This window comes from Dendrobates tinctorius, unplaced genomic scaffold (genome assembly GCF_039654945.1).
Source record: "Dendrobates tinctorius isolate UK_male_01 unplaced genomic scaffold, ASM3965494v1 ptg000243l, whole genome shotgun sequence".
In the NCBI taxonomy this organism is placed as follows: domain Eukaryota; kingdom Metazoa; phylum Chordata; class Amphibia; order Anura; family Dendrobatidae; genus Dendrobates; species Dendrobates tinctorius.
Window position 1 is genome coordinate 7,419,534 of NW_027361910.1, and position 23,021 is coordinate 7,442,554.

General features: G+C 44.3%; 1 protein-coding gene across 17 annotated transcripts in view; it reads left to right on the top strand.

Annotated features, from left to right (window-relative positions):
• Positions 1 to 23,021, top strand: part of RIMBP2 (RIMS binding protein 2) — an 813,871-nt gene that overhangs the window by 181,770 nt on the left and 609,080 nt on the right. For all 17 annotated transcript variants that reach the window (XR_012222753.1, XM_073557052.1, XM_073557055.1 and 14 more), the window contains exons 4-5: positions 6,895 to 7,071; positions 17,094 to 17,228. Coding sequence is in view for 16 of the 17 variants with exons in the window: in XM_073557052.1 (XP_073413153.1) it covers positions 6,895 to 7,071; positions 17,094 to 17,228 (312 nt within the window). In the remaining variant the exon portion in view is untranslated. The remainder of the gene's footprint in view (positions 1 to 6,894; positions 7,072 to 17,093; positions 17,229 to 23,021) is intronic.

A 23,021-nucleotide genomic window follows, 5' to 3' on the forward strand; every position in this document is an offset into this window, starting at 1 on the left:
GGAGATTAACACGACTATATAACATGTTCACAGCTGTGCCCAGGATTTCAGCTCAGTCCTATTTATTGCTTTTAGGTACAGTGCTCCTCCCAAAGCTCTGTCCCCTTTTGTACGCACGGTGACAGAATTCCTGGCAGAACTGCTATCCATTGGGCAACCAGACCCCCTGGTCATAGCTGCCCCTATCATACCTCCCACGCCGCTGCAAATTTTAGGCCACGCCTGGCCACACCCATTTCGCAACTAGTCACACCCATGTCCACACCTAATCGCACCCATTTAGCACTGCTGATCACACTGACTGGTACTGAGGGCACAGTGACTGGCATTATGGGCACACTGACTGACACTAAGGAAGAGAGAAAACAGAGAGAGGGAAAGAAAGAACAGAGAGAGAAAGAAGAAAGAACAGAGAGAGAAAGAAAGAGGGGAAAGAAAGAAAGAAAGAACAGAGAGAGACAGAGAAAGAACAGAGAGAAAGAAATAAGTAAAGAAAAGAAAGAACAGTGAGAAAGAAAGAGAGGAAAGAAAAAGAAAGAGGGGAAAGAAAGAACAGGGAGAGAGAGAAAGAAAAAAGAAAGATTAGAGAGAAAGAACAGAGAGAGAAAGAAAATGAGGGAAAGACAGAACAGAGAATGAGAAAGAAAAAGAGAGAAATAAATAAATAAAGATTCTATAAAGATACTATAGCAGCCCGGCTCCCATTGTAGTGCCCACCTGAGCCTCCCGGTGCAGGACATATCATGATCCGCTCACATGGCCGGCATCCATCCGATTCCAAGGCGATCCTGCTGTCTGTGCTGTCGGAGGAGGACACGGTGATGGATCTGAAGCATTCCTTTTTCCGTCACAATCTCCTCAAGAAATTATCTAATTTCCGGTCAGCTTCCAGCACATCACTTCAGGTGGAACATCATGTGTGTGTTTTAAAATGCTCCTCGGGGCTCCGCCATGTACTCCTGTGTCCATGGGAAAATCCCACTTTGCATGCTTCGTACACACTTGGCTCCGCTCCGTACATCCCGTACACATATGGCTTCACTCCGTACACACACGGCTCAGCTCCGTATACCCCATACACACGCGGCTCCGCTCCGTACACCTTGTACACACACGGCTCCGCTCCGTCCACCTCGTACACACACAGCTCCGCTCCGTACACCTCGTACTCACACGGCTCCGCTCCGTACACCTCGTACTCACACAGCTCCGCTCCGTACACCTCGTACACACACGGCTCCATCCCGTACACCTCATACAGACACGGCTCCACTCCATACACCTCGTACACACACGGCTCCGCCCCGTACACCTCGTACACACACGGCTCCTCTCCATACACCTTGTACACACACGGCTCCGCTCCGAACACCTCGTACACACGGCTCCGCTCCGTACACCTCATACACACACAGCTCTGCTACATCTACCCTGTAAACCCCTCCTGACCCCACACATACTTACCTCATCCAGCACCATGACAACAGCACAGCAGAGTCTAGCAGACACCAAGAGGCAAGGCTGAGCGCACAGGACCTGTGATGAGGTCACCGGAGGGGCGGAGTCAGGAGTCACATGAACAGGGGTCTGGACAAAGGCTCCTGATCATGTGACCCCTGACTCCTCCCCTCCTGTGACCTCATCACAGGTCCTGTGAACAGAGAAGAGAGCAGGCAAGCGACGCTGTGAGTGACTGCGGGGGGGGGTCTCATGCTACGGCAAGGATGGGATGCGTGGGGGGGGCGTGGCAGCTTATCTCCCTGCAGTGCGGGAGGGTTAGAAACTATAACCGCCGTGCCCGCATAGGGCTGGTGGCAGGAGCAACAGTCAGGCCAGTGGCCGCATCAGCTGGCAAGAGGCCAGATGATCGGGCGCTGCCGCCTGCGGCCCACATGACAGCGGCCCAGCGGGAAAATGTCCGGTTGGTTATATTACCTATCCGGGCCTGCTGTCCAGGGGGCAGTACAAGCAGGCGAGCCGCTGGCGCGATGACTTTGCCCAGGGCCTCGCCCTCCTGGCAGTCCTGAAGGACTCGTGCTTCCCGCACCAACTGCTGGAATACCTGTCCTTGGGCCGTGCGGGAACCCCACTGTTTCAAGGTCTCATGCGTGGGATCATTGAGGAGTAGGTTGCCGAACTCCCGCAGTATGTTCATGCCCAGAATGACTGGGTGCTGTTTATCAGTTTCTCCGTGGGTCAGAGCCACTCCTCTGCGGCCGATGAATTTACCGCACAGCGTCACCTGTACCCACACCACCCCGGCAGCAGGGACCGGTAGTTGATTGGCGGCTACCAGTCTGATCATGGGCCCCCACTGGGGTCTCGCTGCCTCGTAGAAATTCTGCCGGAAATAAGTTGCAGGCATAGTTGTAACTTGTGACCTCGTATCCACCAGGCACCGGACGGCACGGCCCTTGACTCCTGCCCATACCAGCGGACACTCTGCGACCAAATCTTCGGGACTTCCACCACCCCTAATCGTGGTTTCTGGCTTCGAGCGGCATCCCCCCAGCCCGGAGCCCTCTAGTTTAATGGCCGCCGGGGTGGGTATCTCCCACGCTGCGGACACTCTCGGGTGAAGTGACCCGGCTCCCCACACTCATAGCACTGGGTCTGCGAGGTCTGTCCGCCCCGGGTGGAGCAGGGTCCCCAGGGACCAGGGTTGAAACTAGGCCGTCCAGTCCCAGACTTAGTCCTTCTTTTCACTTCAGCCAACTCGCCTTGGATGTTCTTCAACTCCTGCTTCATTTCCTCTACCCATTGAGGATCCATAACTGCGTTCAGGGAAGCCTCCACACTCCGGACCTTCCCCACGGGGACCGCCATCCCCTGCTCCTGTTCTCGAGCGCATGCTTGACTTCCCACCTCGGAAAAGTCTATACGTGGATTCATTCTAATCTGCTCCCGTAATGCCTGCTTTATTAACGGGTCCCGCAGTCCAGTCACCAACAGGTCGCGTAGTGTAATGTCAACAGGTCCTACCCCTACGCCGTCTTTTCTTTCGATGGCCGTGTGTAACTCTTGGAGGACATTCATATACTGGGTGATGGTCTCCCCTCCCCCTGCATCCGACTGAACAACTGGGTTCTTCACTCTCCCACATTGGTTGGGTCCCCATGGATCTGTTCTAAAATCTGCAAAACTTTATCAAAGGTGTTGCGGTGTCCCGAGGGTTTTAACATCACTGAATTCCGAGCCTCCCCGTCTAATGCCATGAGAGCTACTTCTGCTTCCAGATCAGGAGTCATCGGGTGCATTCGAAAGAGCCCCCGGATTCACTCTATCCAGCTCCATAGCATGGTATTGGAGCCGGAAAATCTAGGCAGGTTGCTCAGCATAGCCCCCAACGAAATGCTGGAACGAGGGCCCTCATCAACTGTTGAGTTCACGGCCCTGCCCTGGTCTGGGGCGTCATTGTCCACACTCGGAGACTTCATCCTGCCGACTACGCCAAATGTAGGTAACAGCAGGTTCACAGGATGCAGTGATGAGACGCGAGACTGATTGAACTTTGAAAAGCAAACATTTATAATTTGAAGCCGCTAGGGCTATACTAAGCAACCAAAAAGGGGTAACAACAGTTGTCCTCACAGTTGTCGTACAACCAAACACTACTTGAAAAGAACACGACTAACCCGGCCGAGGCCGGTTACTATGGGGCCACGGTATGGCTGTCTACGGGTCATTCTACTCTATAATGTTACTTATCCGTCCTGACGTCCCTCGGCGGCTCTGTGGAAGCTGCATTGCTGATGAATCTGCTTTGGCATCTTTGATAAGGCTGCTGTGGCGTCTTTGATAAGGCTGCTGTGGCGTCTTTGATGAGGCTGCCTTAGCGTCGCAGCCGCTGGGCCCAGCTGCTGAAGATTTGGAGTAGTCTTCGGGTGTTCCAGCGCCCAGGAGGAGTTGGGGCACAACAGGCCCTGATGGAGTCCTGAGATGAAGTAACCCCCTGTTGTAACAGCGGGGTTGCGCTTGTTAGCGAGTTCAATGGGACTCCTGTCCCCAAGCAGTGTTGTGTCGCAGTGCTCGAGTGGCGGTTTACTGGCCATGCGCACAGCCTGAGGCTGTGTGCAGAGTGTCTCTGTTGATGAGGAACAGGCCCCAACTGCCGACTGCAGTGCGGTGAAGGTGGCTGTGAGTGGTGATAGACAGGCCGCAACCACGGGCTCAAGTGAAACGGCAGTGTCCGCGGGTGGCAGCGGGCAGGCCGCAACCGCGGGCTGAAGGGGGATGGCAGCAGCCGGGAGAGGGAGCGGACAGGCCGCGGAGGGCTCGAGCTCAGCGGTAACGGCCAAGGATGACCGGGGGCAGATCGTAACCCAGAATTGGGGTGAAGAGACAGTCCCCTGTCTGTAAGCTCGGTACCTCTTTCCTGAGGGCCACTGCGTATCTACCCTCCGCTGCTGGTCTCTTCTCTCAACTGTCAGTGTCCTTCCCTGTTGTGAGTTCATTCTCTGGTTCACCAGTTGTGAGTTCCCCTTCCAGACTCCCTCTGGTGGTAACAGGAGGTAGTGAGGCTGATTTGATCGGTGGAGATCTGCCACCTGAGAATGAGGATGACGATTGGACCTCAGGATTCTCCGATTGGATATAAGACAGCCGACGCCCTATTCAGTTGCTGGTGATTCCTTCTGGCTTGTCAGCTCTTGGTTTTCAGCTCTGTTCCAGTTATCTAAAGCTAAGTTTTTCTGCTAATGTTCACACTTGATTTTGTTGGTCTATTCAGTTTTTCGTGTGGTTTGCCAACCCTGGCTGGGGGCTGTGCTGAATTTCCACTCTTATTTATCAGTATTTTGCCAATTCGCTTTTTGTCCCTTACTAGTTCGGTCTCTTTTTGCTCTGTCTCAGAATATTTCAGAGTGCTGATATAGTGGGAGAAGTCTAGTGACTTCAGGGTTAATTTTGCTATCAGAAGTGTTGGACATTATTATTGTAGGGTTTTTTGCAGGTTGCAGACAGTGTCTTTTCTTTCCTTTCCCGCCTAGTTAGTTTGGGACCCATCATTTGCTCAGCCTATTTTCCTGCCTGTGTTTGTGCCTTTATCTTGTTTCACCGTCAATACATGTGTGGGGGCTATCTATTCCTTTGGGGTCTGCTCTGGGGCAGTTAGTTTTCCCTTTTCTTGCTTTAGGCTTATTTAGTCCTCCGGCCGTGACGAGGCGTCTAGGAACATCGTAGGCACGCTTCACGGCTACTGCTAGTTGTGTGGTAAGATCAGGGATCTGCAATCTGCATAGTTACCAACCTCTCTGGTTTTCTGTGACTTAGCTTGTTTTGCTTTTTTCTCCTCGGTGACCCATTCATAACACTTCCCGTTCTCTCACGCCCCCTCCGCCTCCTGCTCCGTGTCTGACATATCACCAACTGACTCCTCTGCGCGCTCTCTGTCCCTTTTATACTCGCCCCTCCCCTTGCTGTCCTGTCACTCTCAACAGTCCACTCTCCTCCTCTGTTCCCCGGGTACTGTTTCCTTAGGAACTCAGATGGTGGTCCCCTTGGTTCCAGCCCGGACACTCTGTGGGGGTCCTCCTCCCTACAGAGACACCCTCTTTGGTGTCCATATGCCTTAATATGGCACATAGACATTGTTTTTGTTTATAATAAAACCCCTTTAATATCTAACATTGACAGAATAAGGTTAGTGAAAGTCATTGGCCAAAAAAACGTAGTGTGCCTCCGAGCTAACCTCTGGAACACGACTCTCACCTTATTCCCTATCATAGTCATTTATAGGGGAGGTGGCAGTACAGAATTGTGGTCCTCCCCACTGAAGTCTAGAGAAGTTTTAGAGACTGCCCAACTCTTTTACACTTTAAAAAGAGAGTGCTTTCTCTACCTTGATAGGTGCACTGAACTGCCGAATGAGAAGGCGGGAGCGAGAGTCTTAAGTCCCCAAAGTGGTGTAGACTCAAGGGCATGTGGCCAATGAGTCCTTCCTAAAAGCCATCCTTTATTACCAAATAGTGTAATTCCAAACATATTTTCAAACACAACTCTTTCCAAACGATTAATGGTGCTAAACAGAAAAATCTGAAAATCCAACACCAGACTAGGTCCAGTTTATTTTGATGTACAATATCAGACTCCTCAACTTTAAAATTTTGACGCCAAAAAGGACAAGCTGTGAAATTATGTAAATCACAGGATGGATAGACTTGGTAATTATATGCAAATAATGGGTCAATTAAAAGAACATTTTTGAAAACTCCAAATTTAGTCAGTATTGAATATTGAGTGACATACGCAGAGATGCATACCTTGACATGCAATCAATCAGGTTATTAATAGATGTCTGAGACATGTTGTGCCATGCGGAATACACTTGGGCAAGCAAATAATTAAAATCCCCTGCTGGCAGCTCCTTTTACAAATTGCTGACCACTCACATCCCAGATATGCATGTGCTCGATGGGAAACAAGTGCGGAGACACTACAGGACATGGTAGCACATGTAGGCCCCACAGGCTTATCACAGTAGTACAAGCAACATGTGGGCTGGCGTAATCATTTTGGAAATGGCTCTCATAGTCAATACTAACCAAATCAAGATGTTTTGAAAATTTTATTTCCAGTTTTTCACCTTTTGCATATCATTACCATGTCTATCCATCCTATGATTTCCACAGGTCCACAATTTTCCCTTCTTAGTGCTGCAATCCAATGTTAAAGAAGAGTGTATCTCATGCTTGTGGAGACCATTGTTAGGTCTTCCTGTCTCCTCTCCATTTCTGTTTGTTCTAGTCTTTCTCACAAAATATGCTTGTGTTACTTTCAAATCCATTTTATTCTGTCTTCTCATACATTGACTCTTGTATAAATATTTTATGAGAGCTGCTGTGAACTGAAATAAAAGGATGTGGTAAAGGACTTCTACTCTGCTTATAATTACAGCAGAAGAAAACTTCTACAACATTGTCTAAGAAGCCACGAACAGGAGACATCATGCGATCAGTGAATGGAGGTCCGGCTCACTCACCCTGTCCGAGTAAAGAGTCAGAGCGAGAAGTGGAAATTCGGCTTTTGCAAGTGGAGTGTGATGAGCTGAGGACCAGACTTGGATGTTTGAAGGTAAAACGGTTTTCAGCATTATCATCTTTCAAAAATTCTGTAATAATCACCTTATATTGTTCAGGCTTGGGTTCGGTGCACAGGAGGAGATATCATTGTTCGTCCAGGCACCCTAGAGGTAAGGGAGCCTCAAAAGCAGGTGGAATTGTGCATTGTGATGAGCTATAGGACTGCAAATGGCCTTTATACTGTTCTTGCACATGGACTCTTTTCTGTCTGTTTTTGCCAATGGTTAGGCATAAAGGGTTTATGAAAAAAGAAAAAGTATTTTTTTTCCTAAACTAACGCAATCCCTTTCAGTGTACCTCCAGTTACCCAATCCAGTTACCCAGTTACTCCAGTTATCCAATACACACCTGTACTCTGTATCTCCCTCACCTCATTGTAGATTGTACGCTCTCACGAGCAGGGTCGTCTTATTTCGTCTTTTTGCTTTAATTATTGTATTGTTAGCATTGTTACTTATGACTTGTGTTTTGAAACTGTTAAACTGTAAAGCGCTGCGGAATATGTTGGCGCTATATAAATAAAGATGATTATTATTATTATTATTATTACCCAGAATTATGAATTGAATGCAGGAACCTGCATAATATTAATTTTCCTATTTTTTTTTTAAATTCTCTCAATAGTCCATGTGTACACTGACTTTACTGATTTTACAACAATACTTAAGAGACAGTAAGGACCACAGCTGCTCATTGCTGCTACTGAAAGCAAAATCACTAATGAAAGTGAATTAGAGAAGCCATTATTGTGCAATTTCCAGGAAGTTCACTTAAAATGAGCCTGTTCTCTTCTACTTACATGAACTATGTAGTAAGCTATATGGCTAAACCGGGCTGTGTCCTATACCATATGTTACCTGAATGAGGACTGCACATACCTGTACAGGGTTTTTCACACATGGCTTAAGGGATCGGTGGGGAAATTTTTTTTATGCCGAAGGCCATTCGGATATTTATACCATCCTTTGGGGGCTGTGCAAATCACATGTTAACTTTGCCCACAAAATACATCCTGATGCTGGCACTGGTGTCAAGACATAATTTTTCATTGCATGTGCCTAAGCATTCAGTAGTGAACACTGCGTGCGCATTCTCACAGAGGAAGAAGAAACTAGAAGGCCAGTGGCCATGAAAATACAGCTTCTGGTCTAAGCACTACGGTCCCCGGGAGTGTCCCCAGGGGCCGAATAAAAGGTCATGGAGGGCCGTAAATGGCCTGCGGGCCTGAGGTTCCCCACTCCTAGCTTAAAGGTATGTGCACATGACAGCCTTCATATGCGTACTTGCATCGTTTTTGAAGCAGAATATGCTTCAGGAAAACAGGCGGTGTTTTCCCTGAAGCATCTTTTTTGGCAGCAACTTTGCCACCAGCATCTTTTAAAAAAATATCATTTTTATAATTTATCGATATATACATATATACCGTATTTTTCGGACTATAAGACGCACCAGACCATAAGACGCACCCCCAAATTTTCAGAAGGAAAATGGGGAAAAAAATTAATGCATCAAATAGGGGTCCATCTTACAGTCCTGAATTCAGCTTACCCGGGGGGGGGATCAGCAGCGCTGGTGGCAGCAGGAGTTGGGCGATTCTTCTGGTGGTCTGACACTGGAGGGCGATGATCTCGCTCCCATCCCAGCCTGATGCGGCAGATTCCGGTGGTGCTTAGTGGTGCAGGTGACATTTTGTGAAAGCCCGGAGCCCCTGCACTTCTATTGCCTCGATGCTGTGGTCTCCGGGAAAATGGTCGCCGGAGACCACGCATGTGCAAATTAAGATCTCGGTAAAGTGCCGAGATCTCGGGAGACAAGATCTCTTAGCCTAGATCTCAATCTGCACATGCATAGTCTCCGGCGGCCATTTATCCAGACCCCAGATTGATATCCCAGGTGCAGATTGAGATCTCGGAGCTTAGATCTCAATCTGCGCATGCGCCTCCTCCGGCGGCCATTTTCCTGGAGGCCTCAGCATCGAGGCAATAGAAGTGCGGGGGCTTCGGGTTTTCACAAAATGGCACCGGAGCCCCCTGCACCACCAAGCACCGCCGAAAATGCCACACCAGTTGCACCAGGCTGGGATGGGAGCAAGCTGTAAGTACATTCCGTCCATAAGATGCACCCTTGTTTTCCCCAAAAAAAATTTTGGGAAAAAAGTGCATGTTATGGTCCGAAAAATACGATATGTCAAATATCTGCGGCTTCCAAGTGAAAGCTGAATGAAGAACGTTCAGAACACATATCTTAGCCTCTTAATGGCTTTCAAATCTTGAAGTGTTGAAAAGAAGTTACAAAAGATGGAACAATTGCACAGCAAGTTGTTTTTTTACATTGATGTGTATACAGTGCATGGAAAAATATTTCGAAAACCATGTATCATTTCCTTCACACTTCACAAATAGTTACTAATCTATGTTGGTATATCACATAAAATCCCAATATAATACAATGGGTGTAATATGAAAAAATTTGGAAAATTTCATGGGGTATGAATTCTTTATCAAGGCACTGTATGTTAATTTTATTTTAACGTTTATCAAGTGCTTTTTCAGTCAGGAGGCTGACAGTCAAGCAGGAGGAGGAGGTGCTGAGCAGGGAATAGAACTGAAGTGACAGAGGCTTTAAATCTGCAGCCACATATACAAATCAATACAAGCACTCATTTCTCAGTAATGGCAGAACTGACTGGCCATGTCATTGCTATTGCAGGACTTGCCTTTGAAAGAGCTACATGCACATATAAACAGCTCAGGTATGAAAGCTTGCTGACTGATTCACTCTAAGGCCGGGGTCAGACTTGCGAGAAACTCGCACGAGCCTTGCATCTCAATACCCGGCACTGCTGCCGGCACTCGGACAGGAGCGTGCGGCTGCATGTATTTCTATGCATCTAAACGCTCTGGTCCCGAGTGCATGTGGCAATGCACGGTATTGACGTGCGAGACTCATGCAAGTTTCTCGCAAGTCTGACCCCGACCTAATGCCGCAAATCAGAGGGACTAACTGAATGATCAGACAGATTAGATAGTGTTATGATTGGGTCACCGAGGAGGAAAGCAAGACCAAGCTAAGTCACAGAAAACCAGAGAGGTTGGTAACTAAGTGGATTGCAGACCCCTGATCCTATCCACACAACTTACAGAAGCCGTGAAGTGTACCTACGATGATCCTAGATGCCTCGACACAGCCGGAGAATTAAATAAGCCTAAAGCAAGAAATGGGAAATCTAAACTGCCCCAGAGCAGACCCCAAAGGAATAGATAGCCCCCAAACATATATTGTCGGTGAGACAAGATGAAAACACAAACGCAGGTAGGAAAATAGACTGAGCAAATGATGGGGCCCACACTAACTAGACAGGACAGGAAAGGAAAGACTCTTTCTGCAATCACACAAAAAACCCTGCAAAAAAATGCCCAACACGTCTGATAGAAAAATACTGAAATCACTAGACTTCGTCCACTATAGCAGCTCTCTGGTATATTCTGTAAGCAGAGCAAAAAGAGGCCAATCTAATAAGGGACAAAAACAAACTGGCACAAGCAGTAACATAAGGATGGAAATTCAGCCCAGCCCCAGCCGGAGCTGGCTGAACACGCAAAACTGAAATAGACAAAACCAGATCAAATGTGAACAATAGCAAAAGAACACTTAGCTGAGCATGCAGGGACTGAGCTGGAAACTAAGACCTCAGGAGGCAGGAAAAAATCACCAGCAGGGATAGAGGGAGTCGGCTGTCTTAAATCCAGTCAGAAACTCCAGATCTCCAGTCATCCTCCTCATTATTAGGTGGCAGGACTCTGTTAATTAGATCAGCTCCATTACCTCCAGTAACCACCAGAGGGAGCCTGGAAAGAGAACTCGCGACCCCTCTGTCAATATAACCAGCTCCACTACCTTCACTAGTAACCAGAGGTAGGCCAGAAAGCAAATTCAGAACAAGATACATTTTCAGATGATGATGGCAATGAATTACAGTAGTTGTCTAAAGAATCACTGTGAAACAGTTTTATTAATTTATGTATACCAAGTTTTTGCTAATTACATGCCCTTGCATGACATTTCTAACACAATTGCAAAGATTCTTCATTTACTGATGATTTCCAATACCTTTCTAACTAGAAATATTTTAAAAGAACAATGCTGCCCTTGAGAAGAATGTGGTGCACCATTGTTACCCTAGACGTAATTAAAAGCTCCAGAGCCCCAGTGCATAATAAGTAACAAAACATTCATCTACTAAGTGTAATTTATATTTTAGTGTCCTATTAAGTGACAGAGGTGCCTTTAATTTCAATAAGGATTTATTTAAACATTTTAAAATTAAAACTGAAAGTACAAGTTTGCTTGAATATATTTTCCCTCGCAGGGGAGATTCAAATTCATTCAATTAAGACAAATATACAGGTAACATAGGGGAAGACAAGACAATGACAAAGGGAGGGCAAAACAGTCGGAAAGAGATGTTAAACCCACAGTATGTGGTTCAAAAGTTGCCACATATACTCATTATCTTAATTTCAAAGTTAGCTCCGGTCCAATTACATCCGGGTTGTAAGTTTGAAACAGACAAGGAGCAAATCCAAACTGTAGTTCTAGTCCCCACTCCCCTCTACCCCCACCCCCAAATATTATGGAGAGAGGTTCAACACCTGGTCAAGTTGCGTATTCGGCTCCAATTCCATCCAAGGACCCCAAGTCTTAAAGAAGTGATCCCACATGTCATTTATAGTAGCCTCTATGCATTCAAACAACATAATATTCTTTCTTTCTTTAACAAGCAATATTGAAAGCGAGGAAGATTTCCATTTTGCAGCAAAATGGATTTTGGTAGCCATAAAAAGAAAGTTTACTAATTTGTGCAGACCCTTAGAAAGTAACGGGTGTTTTGCTCCTAGGAGGAAAACAGCAGGGTCCAAATCTATTTTCCTGCCCATCATTTGTTCTATAAGGAGTTTCACTTTTTGCCAGAGATCCAAGACCACTGGGCATATCAACCAGACATGCTTCATATCCCCTTGTTGATTACACCCTCGAAAGCATTGATCGGAGGTGTTTGGGTTTATGCTATGGAGTTTAGTAGGAACGAGATAGGTTCTGTGAAGTATCTTCAATGAGGTCTCCATGAGAGATGTTTGGTGGCTGACCTTGGATAATGTATCACAGCAAAATCTCCAATTCTCCAGTGACAAGTTAAAACCTACCTCCTCTTCCCACTGTGTCATATATTTCAGTTTTTCCTCATCATGGGGAAGGTTAATAATTGAGTATATCAAAGATATTGTGCCCCTTCCCGTAGGATCATTTATACATTTTTGCTAGAAGCTTGACATACGAAGAGGGTTTTTGTTTAGGTGAAGTCGATTAGCAAAATTAAATATCTAGTTCATGCGCATAAACTCTGTGACCGGAGGTTCATATTTTTGGGTAAACTCTTGTATATCTAACAGTATGTTAAATGGGGAACATAAATGTTTTAATGTAGAGATCAGACAGAGGTGCTTTTAGACCCATCAAGCACTAGGTCATGCAACCTCTGCATTATCAATAGTTATGCCACTGGTACATTCAGTGTACCAATAATAATAAATCTCCTATTCCGACTTAGTAAGCAAGAATAGTTTTAACAGGAGTTTTTCAAACTTTCTTTACTGGGGTCTCCTCAGACCAACCAATGTGATGTCTGAGCCTCACTACGTAGACCAAGGTGATGCCTGGGTCTTACTGCACAAAAGAAGGTGATGTCTGGACCTCTTTAGGCAGACAAGGGTGATGCCTGATTCTCCCTGGAAAGACCAAGGTAATGCCTGGGCCTCACTATAAAGACTAAGGTGATGTCTGGACCTCACTAGACAGACCAAGGTGATGTCTGGACCTCACTAGACAGACCAAGGTGATGTCTGGGCCTCACTAGACAAACCAAGGTGATGCCTGGGCCTCACTATGTAGACTAAGGTGATGTCTGGGCCTCACTATACAGACCAAGGTGACGACCTGGACTTCACTAGTCAAACTAAGGTGATGCCTAGACTTTACTAGACAGGCCATGATGTCTTCTGGGCCTCACTATACAGACCATGGTGAGTCCTGGGCCTCACTAGACAAACCAAGGTGTAAGAGAAAATTATAACATCAATAAAGTAAATTTAGTTTGTCTACCATTACAGGACTGTCTCTACACAAATGGCATGACCTCTATTTACACTTATTTCAGGACTTCCGAACCATAGGGGGTTTGGATGAAAATACATAGGTGTCAATCGAGACATCTCAGCCTAGTGAGTCTGAGCTTCAAAGTGTGAGCAGATGGTCATTGTAGCCAGGCTGGATATTTCCTAGCTACTATCTGGGGAGAGGTTCTTGAAAGCATAAAGTATTTAAAATGCAAAGTGTTTGCCCTTAAATTAGTCCACAGTCCAGTCACAGACCAGCAATTTTAATATTGTAATATAGGTCGTCCTGGAAACATGAGCCCCCAACCAGGCAGTTAAAAAGATGTGTTACATGATGAAAAGGTGTTTACATGTGGGGGTCGCTTGTACTGATTGTGATCCATATTTCATTTCTCCATCTCTCAAGGAAACAGACGATTAACTTGAGTTGGAAACATTTAGGTATTTCTGTCTTTTTATTTAGCTCTTAACCATCCTGGATTCAGCAGGACTGTCCCGATTTGAGTGCTCCGTCCTGCCACATCAGGGCTTTGTCTTAACTTCTAATACTCACCTCTCTCTGAAGTCGTCATTGCTCTGAGGTTCCTCCTCCTCAGGGGCAAGGCCGCATCTGTCTGCTCTGACATAAATTAAATAAACTATTTTTCTTCTCTGGTCTTCCCGAGACTGGAACTCGGAATCTCATGCAGCAACTCTAACTCAACTCTAATCTTGAGCTGTATTGCAGTCAGTGAACCAAGAAGCAGATTATAAGATTATACAAGTGCATGGAGATACATTGTATCTTGAATAAGAGATTTTTTTTTCTCCCAAGAAATTACTAAAAAAAAAAGAAAAATACTTACTATAATTTCCCCTTCATGACCGGAGGTATTTTTGGTTTTGCATTTTTGTTTTTTGGTACCCTTCTCCCAGAGCCATAACTTTTTTATTTGTCCATCAATATAGCCATGTGGGAGCTTGATTTTGTGGGATGAATTGTACTTTTAATTGACACCATTGGTTTTAACATATCATGTCCTGGAAACGTGGAAAAAATTCAAAGTGCTGTGAAATTGCAAAAAAAGTTTCGATCAGCATTACTATCTACAACGCAGAGTAGCATGAATGGGTGGTAAGCATTGACCTTCTGTTTCTCCCCTTGAGAAAGCATGGCGTACTGACTGGCGAAACGCATGTTAGGTTTGTTAAAGAGTCTGAGTGATTTGTCCTAAAGTGTCTTGGTGAGATGATTTATATCTGTCTATATGCATGGAACTGTGACAATATGATTTTCTGTATGCCCTGTATCTCTTTAAAGATGCAGTTATGCTTTGACCTATATCTAGTGTTGTAGTCCACGTTTATTTGGGATGTGTGTGACTTATGGTGGACATATAATTTATAGCTGATAAGAGACATTGCCTCACATGGGTTTGGGATATATATGGTACTGTACATCTTACCAACACAATTAACTATGTTCTTGAACCGAACAGTGATCACAAAACTACCGTACATACTGGAGTATAAGTTGACCCGAGTATAAGCCGAGGCACCTAATTTTGCCATGAAAAACTGGGTGAACTTATTGACTCGAGTATAAACCGGGTAAGCATTGTCCCCTCATCCCTATCCTGGTATGCATGGCTCCCCCGTCCCTGTCATTGTATGAATGGCTCCTTATCCCCTACCCTTGTATGCATGGCTCCTTATCCAATATCCCTCTATGCATGGTTCCTATAAAAAGAAAAAAACACATCCTACTTACCTTCCTGCACACGCTCGCTGCATCTCGTTCAGGCGCCTGCATCTCTTCTTGTCAAGCGATCACGTGGCCCCACTCATTAAGGTAGTGAATATTCACTCCACGCCTATGGGAGTGGAGAGGTGTGAATATTCATTATATGCACCAAAAAAGAGCATGAACTGCACCTCCAAAAATCATACGTTGATCTAATGCCGCTAGGCAAAAATTTATATAACTGAACATGAGGTTCCTAGTTTAACATTCTGATCAGACTGTATTAAGCCCACTGCCACATCACTGCAAACCTTGTAGTGAGTCCTACCGCCCTAGTGAAGCGGAGCCATGCACCAACTACCGCCACAGGGGCAATGCACCAGCAGGGCAGACGGCCTGGTGTGGCCAGACGGCGCCGCCCCACCAGCACAAAACCACAGCAACAATGGCCGCCACACAGCACCAACACCAAAAGAAAGACGTTTCTGTAGCCCGAACAAAGCGGACCCACCAAGAGGTTTGCTGTGACGTGGTAGTGGGCTTCATACGGTCTGATCAAAATGTTAAACTAAGAACCTCATGTTCAGTTATATAAATTTTTGCCTACCGGCATTAGATCAACGTATGATTTTTGGAGGTGCGGTTCATGTTCTCTCGTGATCTCTCGGCCGGAAGAAGAGCTGCTGGAAGCCAGAACTAACAAGATGCAGCAAGGGCACGCAGGAAGGTAAATAGGATGTGTGCTGGAAGCCGACAGCTGCGGCTGTCACTGTGCGGACTATAAGAGAAATGAATATTCACTGCCAGCGCAGTGAATATAAATTTCTTTTTAGCAGCAGGCACAGTTACAGCCGCAGCCGCCGGCTTCTGCCTCTGTGACACGCTGCTCCTCCACTCCCCCCCGCCGTCTTTCTGGGGCAATGACTCGTGTATGAACCGAGGGGGCGTTTTCAGCACAAAAAAATGTGCTGAAAAACTTGGCTTATACACGAGTATATACGGTATTTAAACTCTAGGGTATCACTACTATGTGTCCTAATTGCACGTTTTACATGTAATGTTGTCTTTTATGTACTTGTTCTAATACATTTTGTATTTTTATAAAGCATAAACACTCTTGTGTTCTGCTGGTGTTATATGTCATTTTTGGAGTGCAAAGTAGATGTTTGTATCTTTTGCTCACGAATTAACAGGAGACTGGGTTTTTGCTTAATAACTGGAGGTTGCTGCAGCCAAAAAAAGGACTGTTTAGTTTATAGTGATTTTTCTATACTTATGTTTTCTCTGGACCCAAAGTGAGGAATTAAAAAAGAAAACCTGTACTCACCTCTTAGACCAATACCGCTGAATAGCAATGGCTTCTGAGTCCCCCACACGTGTTCTAGCATAAACAATGTGACATGATGGCAGCAGCCAATAATTGGTGGATGATCGGTTCATCCTTTCAGCGGCTACTGATTGGCTTTAGATGCAACATGACATAATTTATGCCATGAAACCAGCCGGGGTAACAGTAGACAGTGCCACAGTAGGTGACTACAAATTTTTTCACAGGCTGTGCCTCTTGAATTTTCAGCATCTTCCAGTTGTCATGCCCTGCAAGGAATGTACCCCCAATTAGACCCTGGAGCACATCTCGTAATTGATGCCACTTTTGCGGCATAAATTGAAATGAATTTGTTGGCTACCCCCTCCAACCTCACTCTCAAACTGACCCTGCCCACTTTTCACAAAAACGGCAAAGCTCAACAGATGTAAAAGCGCCAAAAGATGCAACATTTTGATTAGATAAAGCTCAAAATTTTGGCAAAAATTATTTGATGAACATGTGCCTAAATGTGTTCCCATTGGATCAAATTTGGAACTTTAAACCAGATAAAATAGCTAATATACAGAAGTGCCATTTTTACCAGGAGATGTTGCAAACGCTATTAACTATACGTTACAAATTATCCCATGAAAACAAGTTATTTTCATCACCAATGTGAGCAGAAATGTCATAGTTTACATTTCTTGTAATATACAGTTTGGTAAGTTCAATGTTGGTCAGTGAATTCATGTAAACAGTATTTTTTTGCTATTTTGGTCACCTTGCCATTTTTATATCTTCTGTTATAGGAGGGATTAATGGGTCAAAAGCCAAGTGATGTAGAGCATTTGTTGAAGCAATCTCAGAAGGAGCTGCTGTGGCTGCAGAGACAGCTGTCATTCATCTCCAATGGAGGTCCACCATGCATCCTCTCCCCAAACAAGGTATGACTTGAATTCTGATATGTGCTATATATTACTGTGAGAGTCCGGTGTGAGCATGTGGTAGTGGAAATCTGGAATACAATAGTTATATTAGAATCATAGAATCATAGAATCGTAGAGTTGGAAGGGACCTCCTGGGCCATCTGGTCCAACCCCCTGCTCAAAGCAGGATTCGCTAAATCATCCCAGTCAGATGTCTGTCCAGCCTCTGTTTGAAGACTTCCATTGAAGGAGAACTCACCACTTCTCGTGGCAGCCTGTTCCACTCATTGATCACTCTGTCAAAAAGTTTTTTCTAATATCTAATCTGTGTCTCCTCCCATTCAGTTTCATCCCATTGCTTCTAGTCTTTCCTTGTGCAAATGAGAATAAAGTTGATCCTTCTACAATGTGACAGCCCTTTAGATATTTGTAGACAGCAATTAAGTCTCCTCTCAGTCTTCTCTTTTGCAAACTAAACATTCCCAAATCCTGCAACCTTTCCTCATAAGACAGGGTTTGCAGACCGGTCACCATTCTGGTCGCTCTTTTCTGAACTTGCTCCAGTTTGTTGATGTCTTTTTTAAAATGTGGTGCCCAAAACTGGACACAATATTCCAGATGAGGTCTGACCAAAGAGGAGTAGAGGGAAATAATGACTTCACGTGATCTAGACTGTATGCTTCTGTTAATACATCCTAGAACTGCATTTGCCTTTTTTGCTGCTGCATCACACTGTTGACTCATATTCAGTCTGTGATCTATTAGTATACCCAAGTCTTTTTCACATGTGCTGTCACTTAGCCCTATTCCTCCCATTCTATATATGCTTTTTTCATTTTTATTGCCCAGATGTAGTACTTTGCATTTCTCCCTGTTAAAAACCATTCTGTTAGTTACTGCCCACTTCTCCAGTTTATTTAAATCTTTTTGAATCCTCTCTCTCTCTTCTCTAGTATTAGCTATCCCTCCTAGCTTTGTGTCATCAGCAAATTTAATCAGTTTACCCTCAATTCCTTCATCTAAATCGTTGATAAAGATGTTGAACAATACAGGGCCCAGGACAGAGCCCTGTGGTACCCCACTTGAGACATTCTTCCAACTGGATGTGCAGCCATTTACGACCACTCTTTGGGTCCGATCACTAAGCCAGCTATGAATCCACCTAACAGTTGCCTTGTCCATTCCATACTTAGTCATTTTTTCAATAAGGATTGTATGAAAGACTTTGTCAAATGCTTTGCTGAAGTCAAGATATACTATATCTACAGCATTTCCTTGATCCACCCAATCAGTGATACCGTCATAGAAGGAAATTAAGTTAGTCTGACATGACTTATTAGTTACAAACCCATGCTGACTCTGTTTGATCACTTCATTCTTATCCAGGTATTGACTTACATGTTGTTTAATAATTTGTTCAAAGATCTTTCCTGGTATAGAAGTCAGACTCACCGGCCTATAGTTGCCTGGGTCCACCTTCTTCCCCTTTTTGAAGATAGGAACAACATTTGCTCTTCTCCAGTCTTCTGGCACTTCTCCTGTTCTCCAAGAATTTTCAAAGATTATGGAGAGTGGTTCAGAAATTTCTTCTGCTATCTCCTTCAGTACTCTGGGGTGTAATTCATCTGGACCTGGAGACTTGAATTCATTTAGGTTAGCTAAGTGTTTCCTCACTATCTTTCTGTTTATAGATATCCTGGATTCTTCTATTCCCTTAATAGGACAGTGAATAACAGTTGGTGTTACATTTCCTTTCTGAGAGAAAACAGATGCAAAATAGGAATTTAAAAGTTCAGCCTTCTCAACATCCTGTCTTACCATTTCATCATTTTCATCCTGTAAAAATCCTATAGCATCTTTGACTTTTCTTTTACTTTTGACATATCCCCAAAATCCTTTATTATTGCTTTTGACATCTCTTGCAAGCCTCAATTCATTTTCAGCTTTAGATAATCTGATTTGTGCCCTGCAGATTCTGCAGACAGCATTATATTCTTCTTTAGATATGCCTCCCTCTTTCCATTTTATAAACATTTTTTTCTTCCTTTTTAGCATGTGCTTAAGTTCTGTGTTCACCCATCCTGGTTTCCTTAAATGCTTCCTATTCTTCCCTCTTTTCGGAATTGTTAACAACTGTGCTTTGAGAATTTCATTTTTCAAGATTTCCCATCCTTCCTGGACATTTTTGTCTTTAAGGATATCCAGCCATTGGATCCCTCCAATTATCTTTCTGAATCCCTTAAAATCTGCCTTTCTGAAATCTAACCTTGACGTCTGAGTCTTCACAGGTCTTCCGCCTCTAGTTATCCAAAATTCTAAAATAGCATGGTCGCTACCTCCTAGGGTTCCAGCCACTTTTACCTCCTCAACCATTTCCTCCCTGTTTATAAGGATTAGATCCAAGGTAGCAGTTCCCCTTGTTTTCTCCCCTACCTTTTGGAAGATAAAGTTGTCAGCAAGAGAGGATAAGAATTTCCTTGACCTGTTAGTTTTGCCTGAGAGAGATTCCCAACAAATGTCTGGATAGTTGAAATCTCCCATGACAACTATGTCATATTTTTTGGAGAACTTGGCCATTTGATGCATAAAGAGTTCATCCATATCTTCAGCTTGCACAGACTGGTGGTCTATGTAAAAATAGCACACATATCTGCTGAATTGGATTTTTAAGACCCATTAATATATGCAGCTTAAGGTGCACAATTTATTACAGCCATATATCAGGGATGCTATCAGTGGTCTCAGGAGGAATAGGGACTTTGATCTACGGCAGGAATAAATTACAGTGATTGCTTATATTCTTGGTTATTAACATCCATCTAACAGATCTACTATACTTAACGTACTGTGAGCTCTAAATTATCAGAAATTAATTACTAGACCCAAAGTACAGCTTCACTCCATGGCTGAGGATATCACACCACTGCAGTACTGATTCCACTTCTCTTTATTACCTAAATATATGAATACTACTGGTAATAGGTACAGTGGGGAAAAAAAGTATTTAGTCAGTCAGCAATAGTGCAAGTTCCACCACTTAAAAAGATGAGAGGCGTCTGTAATTTACATCATAGGTAGACCTCAACTATGGGAGACAAACTGAGAAAAAAAAATCCAGAAAATCACATTGTCTGTTTTTTTTTCATTTTATTTGCATATTATGGTGGAAAATAAGTATTTGGTCAGAAACAAGCAATCAAGATTTCTGGCTCTCACAGACCTGTAACTTCTTCTTTAAGAGTCTCCTCTTTCCTCCACTCATTACCTGTAGTAATGGCACCTGTTTAAACTTGTTATCAGTATAAAAAGACACCTGTGCACACCCTCAAACAGTCTGACTCCAAACTCCACTATGGTGAAGACCAAAGAGCTGTCAAAGGACACCAGAAACAAAATTGTAGCCCTGCACCAGGCTGGGAAGACTGAATCTGCAATAGCCAACCAGCTTGGAGTGAAGAAATCAACTGTGGGAGCAATAATTAGAAAATGGAAGACATACAAGACCACTGATAATCTCCCTCGATCTGGTGCTCCACGCAAAATCCCACCCCGTGGGGTCAGAATGATCACAAGAACGGTGAGCAAAAATCCCAGAACCACGCGGGGGGACCTAGTGAATGAACTGCAGAGAGCTGGGACCAATGTAACAAGGCCTACCATAAGTAACACACTACGCCACCATGGACTCAGATCCTGCAGTGCCAGACGTGTCCCACTGCTTAAGCCTGTATATGTCCGGGCCCGTCTGAAGTTTGCTAGAGAGCATTTGGATGATCCAGAGGAGTTTTGGGAGAATGTCCTATGGTCTGATGAAACCAAACTGGAACTGTTTGGTAGAAACACAACTTGTCGTGTTTGGAGGAAAAAGAATACTGAGTTGCATCCATCAAACACCATACCTACTGTAAAGCATGGTGGTGGAAACATCATGCTTTGGGGCTGTTTCTCTGCAAAGGGGCCAGGACGACTGATCCGGGTACATGAAAGAATGAATGGGGCCATGTATCGTGAGATTTTGAGTGCAAACCTCCTTCCAACAGCAAGGGCATTGAAGATGAAACGTGGCTGGGTCTTTCAACATGACAATGATCCAAAGCACACCGCCAGGGCAACGAAGGAGTGGCTTCGTAAGAAGCATTTCAAGGTCCTGGAGTGGCCTAGCCAGTCTCCAGATCTCAACCCTATGGAAAACCTTTGGAGGGAGTTGAAAGTCCGTGTTGCCAAGCGAAAAGCCAAAAACATCACTGCTCTAGAGGAGATCTGCATGGAGGAATGGGCCAACATACCAACAACAGTGTGTGGCAACCTTGTGAAGACTTACAGAAAACGTTTGACCTCTGTCATTGCCAACAAAGGATATATCACAAAGTATTGAGATTAAATTTTGTTTCTGACCAAATACTTATTTTCCACCATAATATGCAAATAAAATGAAAAAAAAACAGACAATGTGATTTTCTGGATTTTTTTTTCTCAGTTTGTCTCCCATAGTTGAGGTCTACCTATGATGTAAATTACAGACGCCTCTCATCTTTTTAAGTGGTGGAACTTGCACTATTGCTGACTGACTAAATACTTTTTTTCCCCACTGTATATGTAAGGTCTGGAAAGGAACCTACAGTAGGCAAGATAGGAACATAAGAGATTATTGTTAGTGGGTCCGAAAAATCAATATAATGCATAAAGGGCAGTGGGACAAATGTAGACCATACAGGGAACTACTAGTAAAGAATTGCCATGAGGACCTATAGCCCTGTGGATGGAACTCAGGCAAAACATTTGAAGTAGGACACTCCTAGATGCAGCAAGTTAAATAGAAAGAGATGGAGCACTATGTCCAAAATTAGTTAAAAAGGTATAGATTTATTCAAACATTGTAGATATATAGTAACATTAATCTATTTATCAAAAAGTGTACATAAAACAGTACAAGAGGCACATATAGCAAAGAGATCAGGTAGACAGTGGCTTCTGAATCCTGGTTACAATGGGCAAAAACCTAGTAAAGCACATAGTGCTATTTAAGCCTGAGGATAGGTAAAAGGGCCATGAATGAATAATCTATAAGTAATAGTATCAGTGCACATAATAACCATGGCATCTATATCTCCCCATATCCAAAGGTGCTTACCCATGCTCCGTTAAATCAGGACATGTGTGTTTCACATTCGCTTCTTCAGTGTGCTGAGTTGTTGGGAACAGAAGTGCCTGGTAGACACTTTTTCATATGTCCATTTGACCATAATCATACTTGTACAACAGCTATCTTAGGTGTATAGAGGTGTTTCACATCTTACGTGTTTTATATTATATTTTTACTATATTTTTACTAATTTTTGTGGTCATTGATTTGAAACCATGTCATCATGGATTGAACTGACAAGGAACTTTATTGACAGCATCAAAATAAGTCTTAGGTTGCAGGGGTTGTCTGGGACTAACATATTGACAACCTATCCATAGGATGAGGTATTAATTTAAGAACGGTGTGGGTCGATTAATTGGCATTCACCATCTTCTTTCATTCGGCCACTGACAAAGCAATGTACTGTGGCGCCCCTGAGGCTCAGTTGCCACAGAGGTACTGCACCTTCCTCTCTCTTTAAAGGTGTAGTGCCCCACCATCATCCAGGTAGGGTGGGAACTCCTTTCCACACTCCAACACTCGCACCCCACACAGCAGGGTAGTTCTGCACAACCACATTGCGGCTCAGTGCATAGAGAGTAGCAGAGCACCTCTGGTGGTTCCCTGCATGGAACACTGGATGTGCTGGGAGGTGGGTGGAGTTGAGATAGATAAAAGAGTGGGAA